Source organism: Rhinatrema bivittatum, chromosome 2, assembly GCF_901001135.1.
Source record: "Rhinatrema bivittatum chromosome 2, aRhiBiv1.1, whole genome shotgun sequence".
Taxonomy (NCBI): Eukaryota; Metazoa; Chordata; class Amphibia; order Gymnophiona; family Rhinatrematidae; genus Rhinatrema; species Rhinatrema bivittatum.
The window spans coordinates 393,117,262-393,129,748 of NC_042616.1; the positions used below are offsets into that span (position 1 = coordinate 393,117,262).

The following is a 12,487-nucleotide window of genomic DNA, read 5'->3' on the forward strand; positions in this document are numbered from 1 at the left end:
CCGGTGAGAAGCGCTGCCCTATAAGACGATACCCGGCGTATAAGACGACCCCCAACTTCTGAGAAGATTTTCAGGGGTTAAAAAGTCATCTTATACGCCGGAAAATACGGTAAACTGAATGCCCTATACATAAAGTGACTCGATTAAAAATTGGTTGAGTGAGAGATAAGTGTAATAGTAAATGGAGTTCACTCTGAGGAAAGGGACGTTACTAGTGGTGTGCTGCAGGGCTTGGTCCTTGGACTGGTTCTTTTCAATAATTTTGTAAGTGATATTACAGAAAAACTAATGGGAAAGGTGTATTTTTTGTTTGTTTTTTTGACAATACCAAAATCTGGAACAGGGCAGACAACTAAGAAGTCTGAAAATCATGAAGAGGGATCCACCTAAGCTTTAGGAATGGTATACAGTAGGGATGTGAATCGTTTTCCATATCGTCTTAACGATAGAAATCGTGTGGCAGGGCAAGAAAATCGTCTTAGGCACGATTTTTTAGTTAAAAAATCGTTAAAAATCGTTTTTTACGATTAGTGCGCACTAACTCGAGTTAGTGCGCACTAACTGGGAGTTAGTGCGCACTAACTGGGAGTTAGTGCGCACTAACTGGGAGTTAGTGCGCACTAACTGGGAGTTAGTGCGCACTAACTGAAAATGATACAATTTGACACTTTTCAGGTCAGTTAAGGTCAGTTTAGGAATGAATATGTATTCCTATTGGCTGCCCTCTTATTTATTCATGTTACCAAGTTTCCTACTGACAGTATATGGGGGATGGGAAATGGAAACAGTTGGTAGCTTGACAAAACAAGTAATGTGATCAGTCAATGTGACTAGAACTTGTGCCCTAACCCTGATACCAAGGGTATTGTGATCTTCCTGCACACAGTGCCCTATCCCTATTAATACCAGGAGTGTTGTGATCTTCCTGCACACAGTGCCCTATCCCTAATACCAGGGGTGTTGTGATCTTCCTGCACACAGTGCCCTATTCCTGATACTGGGGGTGTTGTGATCTTCCTGCACACAGTGCCCTATTCCTGATACCGGGGGTGTTGTGATCTTCTTGCACACATCCCGATATCAGGGATAGGGCACTGCATGCAGGAAGATCACAACACTCCTGGTATTAATAGGGATAGGGCACTGCATGCAGGAAGATCACAACACTCCTGGTATTAATAGGGATAGGGCACTGCATGCAGGAAGATCACAACACCCCTGGTATCAGGGATAGGGCACTGTGTGCAGGAAGATCACAATACCCCGGAGGAGTGAGGGTCAGGCAGCTCCCCCCTGTCTGTGAAGCCAGCCTCTCACTAGTAATGCAGGGAGGGAGCTGTCTCAGACTTCACCATCCTCCCCCCCCCCCCTTACCCACACACCATTCACTAGCTGGGACATGGGGGAAGTCAGGAGTGAGGGTCAGGCAGCTCCCCCCTGCCTGTGAAGCCAGCCTCTCACTAGTAATGCAGGGAGGGAGCTGTCTCAGACTTCACCATCCACCCCCCCCCCCTCACCCACACACCATTCACTAGCTGGGACATGGGGGAAGTCAGGAGTGAGGGACAGGCAGCTCCCCCCTGTCTGTGAAGCCAGCCTCTCACTAGTAATGCAGGGAGGGAGCTGTCTCAGACTTCACCATCCTCCCCCCCCCCTCACCCACACACCATTCACTAGCTGGGACATGGGGGAAGTCAGGAGTGAGGGTCAGGCAGCTCCCCCCTGTCTGTGAAGCCAGCCTCTCAGTAGTAATGCAGGGAGGGAGCTGTCTCAGACTTCACCATCCTCCCCCCCCCCTCACCCACACACCATTCACTAGCTGGGACATGGGGGAAGTCAGGAGTGAGGGTCAGGCAGCTCCCCCCTGTCTGTGAAGCCAGCCTCTCACTAGTAATGCAGGGAGGGAGCTGTCTTAGACTTCACCATCCTCCCCCCCCCTCCCCTCACCCACACACCATTCACTAGCTGGGACATGGGGGAAGTCAGGAGTGAGGGTCAGGCAGCTCCCCCCTGTCTGTGAAGCCAGCCTCTCACTAGTAATGCAGGGAGGGAGCTGTCTCAGACTTCACCATCCACCCCCCCACCCCTCACCCACACACCATTCACTAGCTGGGACATGGGGGAAGTCAGGAGTGAGGGTCAGGCAGCTTCCCCCTGTCTGTGAAGCCAGCCTCTCACTAGTAATGCAGGGAGGGAGCTGTCTCAGACTTCACCATCCTCCCCCCCCCCCTCACCCACACACCATTCACTAGCTGGGACATGGGGGAAGTCAGGAGTGAGGGTCAGGCAGCTCCCCCCTGTCTGTGAAGCCAGCCTCTCACTAGTAATGCAGGGAGGGAGCTGTCTCAGACTTCACCATCCTCCCCCCCCCCCTCACCCACACACCATTCACTAGCTGGGACATGGGGGAAGTCAGGAGTGAGGGTCAGGCAGCTCCCCCCTGTCTGTGAAGCCAGCCTCTCACTAGTAATGCAGGGAGGGAGCTGTCTCAGACTTCACCATCCACCCCCCCCCCCCTCACCCACACACCATTCACTAGCTGGGACATGGGGGAAGTCAGGAGTGAGGGTCAGGCAGCTCCCCCCTGTCTGTGAAGCCAGCCTCTCACTAGTAATGCAGGGAGGGAGCTGTCTCAGACTGGTATCAGGGTTAGGGCACTGTGTGCAGGAAGATCACAACACTCCTGGTATTAATAGGGATAGGGCACTGTAAGAGATGACTGTAGTAGATTGAATAAAGATCTGATGTTTCTGCTCTCCTCACACCAAACAAAAACAACACACAAGCAGAGAAGCCCTTCTTACAAAGCTGAGCTAGTGAGTTAAGTAGGAGGAAAAGTAAACATACTGGTGCCAGTGTGGCTACTTAAAAAATACACTTACCAACAATCAATTACATATATTTGAACTGTGTACAGTTCCAGCCAGGACCACCTTTCTAAAATGCACAGTGATTGGCAAATTCAACATGCACTAGCATTTCAGGTGCCTGCTAACAAAAATAATAAACAAACAAGTTCTAGTCACGTGAGTGCTGATCATTACATTACTTTTTTTGTCAAGCTTCCAACTGTTTCCATTTCACATCCCCCCAACCATATTGGTAACATCAATAGATAAGAGCACAGCCAGCCAATAGGAATACATACATACATATTCATTCCTAAGTGACCTTTACTGACCTGGGAAGTGTGAACACTTTGTTTCATTTTCTGTTGGTGTTCGTTAGTTTCCAGTTCCATTTCCCATCCCCCCAACCATCACCTCAGTGGTAACCTTGGTAACATCAATAGATAAGAGGGCAGCCAGCCAATAGGAACACATATTCATTCCTAACTGACCTTCAGTGACCTGGAAAGTGTTTATTTGTATCATTTTCAGTTAGTGCGCACTAAATCGAGTTAGTGCGCACTAACTCGAGTTAGTGCGCACTAACACGATTTAACGATTTTTAACGATAAATCGTTAGAATTTCTATTGTATCGTGTTCTATAACGATTTAAGACGATATAAACATTATCGGACGATAATTTTAATCGTTGAAAAACGATTCACATCCCTAGTATACAGTCTGGCAGCTAAAATTTAATGCTAAAAAACAGTCATGGAATTGAGCAGCAAAAACCCAAGGGAACGATACAGGCTACGGCAGGGAGACACTTCTATACGTGAAACAAGAGGAGGATCTGGGTGTGGTCATATGTGATGATCGCAAGGTGGTCAAAGAGGTGGATAAGATAACAGCACAAACCACAAATCTGCTAGGGTACACAGGGAGAAGAATGGTGATATTGCCCCATATAAGTCTCTGGTGAGACTTTAGTTGGAAAACTGTGTACAATTCTGGAGATCACACCTTCAAAATAATGGGGTAGATTTTCAGAGCCCTGCTCGCCTAAATCCGCCCAAAACCGGGCGGATTTACGCGAGCAGGGCCCTGCGCGCCGGTGAGCCTATTTTACATAGGCTCACCGGCGCGCGCACAACCCCGGGACTCGCGTAAGTCCCGGGGTTTTCGGAGTGGGCGTGTCGGGAGGCGTGTCGGGGGGGGGGGCCGGATTGCGCGGCGTTTGGGGGGCGTGCCGGCGGGGTTTGGGGGGCGGGTACGGGGGCGTGGCTACGCCCCGGGGCGGTCCGGGGGCGTGGCCTCGCCCTCCGTACCCGCCCCCAGGTCGCGGCCCGGCGCGCAGGGGTCCCGCTCGCGCGCGGGGATTTACGCCTCCCTCTGGGAGGCGTAAATCCCCCGACAAAGGTAGGATCGGGGTTTAGACAGGGCCGGGCGGGTGGGTTAGGTAGGGGAAGGGAGGGAAGGTGAGGGGAGGGCAAAGGAAAGTTCCCTTCTAGGCCGCTCCGATTTCGGAGCGGCCTAGGAGGGAACGGGGGTAGGCTGCGCGGCTCGGCGCGCGCAGGCTATACGAAATCGATAGCCTTGCGCGCGCCGATCCAGGATTTTAGCCGATACGCGCGACTATGCGCGTATCTACTAAAATCCAGCGTACTTTTGTTTGCGCCTGGAGCGCAAACAAAAGTAGGCTGTTCGCGCTCGTTTGAAAATCTACCCCAATATAAACAATATAGAGTCAGGCCAGAGAATGGCTACTGAAACAGTCAGTGATCTTCACTGTATAGCATAAGGGGAACAGACTTAAAATGTAAACATGTATACCGTAGAGTAGGGGTAGCCATCTCTGGTCTTCGAGAGCCACAAACAGGCCAGGTTTTCAGGAATCCACAATGAATACGCATGAGAGAGATTGGCATGCACTGCCTCCATTGTTTGCAAATCTCTCTCATGCGTATTCATTGTGGATATCCTGAAAATTTGGCCTATTTATGGCTCTCAAGAAAAGGGGCGCTATTAAATACATTACAGTTGTCAATACACAGGCAGTGGGTCTATTTTAATAGAACGGAGACTCTGGAATGAGAGATCATGCTATGCATGGAACAGCCTCCGAATAGAGGTGGTGGATATCTGAATTCAAGAAAGCATAGGACAAGCACTGAGGATCTCCAAGGCGAGTGATAGAAATTACAGAGCTGAGCAGCTATGTGGATGGTACTAAGTAGGCTGTATGGTCTTTTTCAGTCATCATGTTTCTATGTTTTTAATGTCATGCAGCAGTCCAAGTCATCTTTCCCACTACACTTTCAAATATACATACTGTTTTTGACTGGATACAGTTGAAACATGGCCATAGTTTTTCTCAGGGGTTAACATCTCCACATGGGTTAGAGTTGCGCATATCATGACACGAATGAACCTCACTCGTAAGCCAAGGTATGTTGGATACGGTCTTAATCTCTGAAATTCACTGCTAAGGCCCTTCACCTTTGTTGCGTCAAAGGCAGTCTCCTGGAGTTCACAGGACACACGGTTTGGGGGAACTGTTATGCACAGAGCACTAGATTCTAGTTTTTGTAGTCCTATATTGTTGTTTAGGAATATGTACTAGTTTCAGCAGTGCTAGATCAAGGTGATGCCTTTTTCCCCACCAGGAAAGGCAAACAGGAATCACAAGATCTTGTAAGTATGGTTATATCTCAAACATCGAGTGCAGTGGAATAATATAAAAAATGTAAATAATGATTTAAGTGGTTCCGTTTGAGAGCAGTAACAAGTGCAGATCAGTTGGCACTTCCAGTTTCTACAAATGAGTGATTGCATTATTGCAGTTCTGAGCATTCTATTTTTTTTTTCCAGTCAGAATAAACAAGATTCCTTATCATCCTGGCACACTAGTCCAGACACATGGCTTTTAGTCCTCCTACTAGCAGATGGAGATGGAGATGGAGAAGGTGGGATATCCTCTGACATCATCACCAAAAAGGTTACCATGGTGCAACTCCAGCAAAAGCCAGTGTCTCTATCAGATGGCAGCATAGAGTGGTTTGGTGCAGAAGGAGCTATGTCTCTCAAGTTTTGTGTTGTCTCTGCTTGATTGAGTAAATTAGAGCTCTTTTTTGGTGTTCTACAAGCCCAACTGCTGTCTTAAAAAAAAAAAAAAAAAATCAGTCCAGCAAGCTTACCAGAAGACTCCCAAGCCCCTGAGAGGGGGCTTGGGAGAAAAGAAAAAGATATAGAGAGATCTGAGCAGTTTTCCGCAGCAATTGCTGAATTAACCTACAGAAAGTGGGCATGTTTCTCTGGCTAGCGGGATGGGGTGGGGATGGGGCAGCCTCAGGCTGTTGAGATCCTCTCTAGCTTGTGATATTCTGTGCCATTTTGCTCTGATGATAGCAGGGGTGACCAACTCTGATCCTCAAGATCCACAAACAGGCCATGTTTTCAGGATATCAACAATGAAAATGCATGAGATAGATTTGCATGCACTACCTCCACTGTATGTAAATCTGTCTCATGTATATTCATTGTGGATATCCTGATATCCTGTTTGTGGCTCTTAAGAACTGGAGTTGCCACCCCAGGACTATAGAGAATGTCTTCTCAACACAGGCGAGATGGTGCTGCCTATGGAAACCAGCCTCTAGCAGTGCTGCCAATCTCCCCTGCCCTGTTTGTGAAAAGGCAAAAATTTCCACAAGGGTGACCTAAAAAAACCCTGATTTGACCGGCATGGATGAAGTTAGCATGAATAGCTCTGTGCTGAATGTACCGACAACTCCCTCATGCTACCTTACGGAGCCTAGCTCAGGGTATTAACCCAGTCCTCCTTAAGGCAGCATGCCACAAGGGATTCTGGGTGGAGAAATGTTCCCTTCCCTCTATCATAAGAACCCAAGTCTAGAAAGCATGAGGAGGCCCCAGGGAGCTTGTAGGATTTCCTGGTACACCCGTATGGAGTATGTTTACCCCTGATGCAAGGTGAGCAATTATTTTGGTTTCTATAATTGTGAAGCATTGTAAATAAATAGTTGCACCAGAACTGGAGAGGTCAAGTCTCGTCGTGTTCCTGGGCTATTCCCAAGGCCGTAACAGGTCCAAGTACCCTACATGTGATGTCAATTTGAGGATTTTTTTTTGCTTAAACAGGAAGCACAAGTAAAAACCACAGCCTCCCCCCCCCCAAAAAAAAAAAAAAAAAACCAACCAAACAACCCTCCTTGCAGAGGTTTTCTGTTCAGGGGGCCTTCTGACTTCAAATTCTGCTACGCAGGCCACCTGGACAGTCAAGGGTCAAGTAGTAAGTTTTAGGGCAGAACAGGCCAGCAAGTGTTTTTGTTTTCTCCACCTTGTGTGAGTTATCCATTTGGGAGCTGGTCTCAAAGGTAGATAAAATGATAATTCAGGTCTTCGCCATAGGCCAGCAACAGCTGCAGAATGCTCTGCAAACACAAACAGATAAACAGCAGCAGCTACAAGACCAATTAACGCAACAAAGTGCGGTCTTAACTCAGCTAGCCAAGGCCCTATAATCGGCTTTGTGCCGAATACCTCAGGCACCATTAACTTCGCATATCTTGTTTAAAATGAAGGCAAGAGAGGGCCTGGAGATCTTACTAAAAACTCTGAATGGATCTCCTGCCTGTCGGGCTGGCTGGAGACCAGCTGAACAACTTACTTGGCTAATTTGCTCACCGGCCGGAGTCTAGCAGCTTTCCAGGCTGCCACTCCAGATTTGAAGGCTTTCTATGAGGACTTCAAGACCGCTATACTACAGTGAAGTGGGCACTTCCCAGCATATTACTGGCAGCAGTTCTGGCGAACAGCCCAGAGAGAACCCCAGAACCCTCTTTCACTGACTGAAAAATGCCAGTTGGAAGTGGCTCCAGCCGGAGGCAAGGCTGGGATTGGAAGTAGCCCATCAGATACTTCTGGAACAGTTCCTAGACAGCCTAGACCGGCCCATGCGAAATAAGGTCTATCAGCCTTCCACCAGGCACCAGGCACAGTCAATGCCCACTGGCATAAGGGGTTTAGAGAGACAACCTGTAACAAATTCCCTGGCATGGTACAGAGGATAGGGGCCCTCAGCAATGACCTTCCAAGGTAGGGGGCTAGGCCTCCATATTGGGCTTCTAGATGCCAATCTCATCCACATGTTTTAACTGTGGACAGAAAGGGTACTTGGCAAAGGACTGTCAGTATGGTCAAAGCATATCTATGGACGTTGGCTGAGTCACAAGGCTCACATCTGAGGAAGAAGTACACATACTTAAAAATAACGCTCCGAAATAGGAATAACCCTCAAACTTAAAATAAATAAATAAAATAAAACCTGAAAAAAAAAAGGGGGGGGGAAATCTGGAGAGGCGGTAACAACCCAGAAATGAGGCCTTGCAGACCCTCTCCTTTTGTGCCCTTTGTGTGCAGAACGGCCACGAAGAAGACTGATGTCCATATAGACAGTCAGAAATCAAAGAGTCTAAGTGAACCAGGTAGAGCAGTAACCCAACCGGCCTATGGGAGTGGGCTTTATGTAAAACAGAAGGTCATTCAAAGGAAGAATGTCCTTGGCTGGATGACCTAGACTGCAAACACAAATTAGTGGAACAATGCAAGAAGGAGCAAAGAACAGGGACAGAACCCCAGAATGAATTGACACGTGGAAACATTCTTGGGATCACAGGTTGCCAAAACTCCAAAGCTGCAATTTTGTGGGTATCCCATATGCATGACTTACGGATGTTATAATCCACGTGGAACTGGAGGGAGCCTCTATCTAGGCCTTGGTAGATTCCGGCTGTAGCCTCATTCGCCAAGACTTACTATGTCAAGGTCACATCAACGACAAGAAAATAGAGACAATGACATATATATGGGGACAAATAGAAGTGTTCAACCTCTTGTCGACCTGCCGCAGAGCAAGCCATGTTGGAAGCAGCTATCTTCCCTGAGCTTCCATACTCGTAGTCCTGGGTCAAGATTATCCCTATTTTGCGATTTTATGGAGACAACTCATGGGTGTTACATCTTACAGCCGAAGTGGGGAGGCACTTGAGACAGAGCCAGGGTGTGCCCCGGACACATCTGGACACTCTACCTGACAAGGCTGAGCTGAGGGGGAAGTATATATGACAGAGTGTACCAACAACTCCCTCATTCTACCTCAAGGAGCCTGGCTGTGGGTTTTATCCCAGTCCTCCTTAAGGCAGTATACCGCAAGGGGTTCCCGTCACTCTACTATAAAAACCCAGGCCTAGAAAGTTTGAGGCAGCCCCAGGGAGCTGGTAGCACCTCCTGGTACACCCATATGGAGTATGTTTACCTGACAGTTGTGCCTGACACAAGGTGAGCTACTATTCTGGTTTCTGTAATTGTGAAGGACACCTAAATAAATGCTTGCACCAGAACTGGACTAATCAAGTCTCGTCGTGTTCCTGGGTTATTACCAAGGCCGCAGCAGGCCCAAATAGGCTACAGGCTCCTGAGATGTAGCGCTTGAGCTCTGAATAGTGAAATACCACAAGGGCGTCTAGGCCTGCCGCAGTGAAAGTGGTTCTTCTCCTGGACCCACTGGAAGAGATGCACGTTAAGCCATAGCATGTTCACAACTCCATCACTATGCATCCTCTCTTCTCAGCTTGCTGTATCTGTGGTGCTGAAACTAGACAGAATGGTCATTTTTTTCTTCCTTGATCAGTCAGCTGGTGCGAGGGTGTCCAGCTGCCCTAGGGTGGAGATCTCATGATGTCACATTCCTTCATATTCTCTCCTCGCGGGTCACAGTGTCCACGTTGCCAGAGCTCCCTTACCTCGCCAACCGACGCATCCCAATGCACGAGTCCTAAAATTTCAAAGCTGCCACTCGACTCCTTCATGTTAAAAATAAATAAATAAAAAAAATAAAATAAAATACTGTCTTCACATCCAGAGACAGCGCCCTGCCCACTTCCGGTGCCCTAGGCAACTACCTAGTCTGCCTAATGCCTCACACCAGCCCTGCCCCCACCCCCTTCAGGATAGTTCACAAAGCTCCCATTTGAACACCCCTGCTTTAGAAGATGACAAAGTTTGCTTGTTCATTTTGCTTCATTTCTCCATTCCTTCTTCATCTTTAACCAAAAGAATTTTGAATTGGTAGCTCCTTGTAGGAAAATCCTTTTTGGTGATGGTTGTTATTGGCAGGTTATTTAAGAATTTGAATCAGTTGTTAGTTTTGTTTTTTTTATCTTCCATGACTTTGGCATAAAAATACTGGCTTTTGCTGGAACTCCACCATGGTAACTACTAGTGATGTCATAGAAAAAGGTGTCCCCTGTCTCCATATGCTAGTAAGGGGAGTAAACCCTCCTGTCTGAACTGATATAGCAGGACTCAAGGAAAGGAAGTCATCAGATAAATACATCTCTTCTTATGCATCACTTCTCCCTCAAACCATGTTCTTTACCTGCCTAGGAAAGAGTATGAAAGTCTATGGGTTGTATTCAATTTAAAAAAAAACTGTTTTCTGTAAAAGTACAGAATGGGAAAAAGTCATTTTTGAATAAGGGCCTGGTGTTCAAACATGATAGTTTCATAATTACTGGCAGATGTACTGAGGAGGGGCCATATTTAACCTTTCGAAAAAGGATTAGGAGGGGCCATAATCTAACCTTTTGAAAAAAACTTAAGACTTGGCTTTTCTGTCAAGCCTTCCCTTAATTTCTAAAACGTCAATATACCATTCAACCAGACTTCGCCCTCCTGACTAGACACTCTGCCTAGTCTCAGCGTATTTTTACTTCTAGTTATGCTATCCTTTTTCTTCCCGGCTGCACTAGCCCCCCAAGTTCTATTTCCCTGTTATATGTAACTGTTTGCTCCTTGCTTTCTTCTTATATGGTTATTTAGTTAATCCCTATGTTCCATGTAAACCGATTTGATATGAACCTTTTTCATGAAGGTCGGTATAGAAAAGTGTTAAATAAATAATAAATATTTCCTGTAGTGCATTATTTTTCCTCTTATGTTAAATGCCCCAAGCAAAAGCTCAAAGAGAATGTGTATAAACTTTATCAAACTATTTTTGTCCCATCACTTGTCAACCAATCTTCCATTGCCTCCTATTCCCACAACAACAATGTCACATTTCAGTCACAGGGATCATTATGTCACCACAATCCTAACTATGTTTATGAAATTCACTGCACTTGGTTACACATTATCGGCCGGATTTTAAATGCCCTGCGCGCGTAAATCCGGCCAGATTTATGCGCGCAGGGCCTTCGCATGCCGGCGCGCCTATTTTGCATAGGCCGCCGGCGTGCGCAGAACCCCGGGACGCGTGTAAGTCCCGGGGCTTCCTAAAAGGGGCGTGTCGGGGGCGTTGCATAAATGACGCGGCGTTTCGGGGACGCGCGCAGATTTACGTCTGCTTTCAGCAGGCGTAAATCTGCCAACAAAGGTAAGGGGGGGTTTAGATAGGGCCGGGGGGGGGGTGGGTTAGGTAGGGGAAGGTGGGGGGAGGGCGAAGGAAAGTTCCCTACGAGGCCGCTCCGAAATCGGAGCGGCCTTGGAGGGAACAGGCAGCGCGCGCTGGGCTCGGCGCACGCAGGTTGCACAAATATGCATCCCCCTTGCGCACGCCGACCCCGGATTTTATAAGATACGCGCGGCTGGTGCGCGAACAAAAGTACGCGCTCGCGCAAAATTGTAAAATCTACCCCTATTTGAAAAAGGTATCAATTAGAAATAGCAGCTTACCTGCTCCAGAGGAATGATGGGATCTTTTTCACCAAAAATAAACAATGTAGGGTTGAGCAAATTGTACCTGTCTTCAGTATCTCTGATTATTCCTGAAAAATGTAGCATTTTATTCAGTTAGAGAAGAACAAGAATGATTACTATTTGCTATTTAAATAGGACAGGCATCTTTGCAAAATTGACAAGCTTCTATTCGTAGTTATGAATTTAAGGATGTAACTGAGGTAGTGGATATTTGGTATTTCAATGTCATCTCGGACTTGTATGAGATGGCTCCTTTTTGGGAAGTGTTCTACCCATATTAGGTCAATAAGATTTTAGATTGAGTTGATTAAAAAAATAAAAAGAAGGCAAGAGATGCATAAATGCAAAAGAAGTTGGCTTAAAATATGAGCATAGAACATAAGATATGCCATACTGGGTTAGACCAAAAGTTCATCAAGCCCAGTATCTTTTTTCTTTCAGTGACCAATCCAGATCATAAGTACCTGTCAGGATCCCAGAAGATCGACAGATTCCATGCTGCTTAACTCAGGGACAAGCAGTAGATTTTCCCAAGTCCACTTTAATAATGGCTTTTTCTTCCAGGAACTTGTCAAAACCTTTTTTAAATCCAGCTACACCAACAGTTTTTATCACATCCTCCAGCAATGAATTCTAGAGCTTAATTAGGCTTGAGTAAAAAAAATATTTTCTCCAATTTGTTTTAACTGTTTCACCTAGTAACTTGATTGAATGCCCTAGTCATCGTACTTTTTGAAACAACCAATTCACTTTTACCCATTCCACTCCATTCTAGTTTATAGACCTCTATCATATCTCCCCTCAGCCGTCTCTTCTCCAGACTGAAGAACCCTAACCTCTTTAGCCTTTCCTCATAGGGGAATCATTATGAAGTTAT

At 46.8% G+C, this 12,487-nt stretch overlaps 1 protein-coding gene across 2 annotated transcripts in view; it reads right to left on the reverse strand.

The window, feature by feature from the left end:
- Positions 1-12,487, reverse strand: part of CMBL (carboxymethylenebutenolidase homolog) — an 83,708-nt gene that overhangs the window by 3,899 nt on the left and 67,322 nt on the right. For both annotated transcript variants that reach the window (XM_029590036.1, XM_029590035.1), the window contains one exon: positions 11,587-11,678. In XM_029590036.1, coding sequence (XP_029445896.1) covers positions 11,587-11,678 — 92 coding nt within the window. The remainder of the gene's footprint in view (positions 1-11,586; positions 11,679-12,487) is intronic.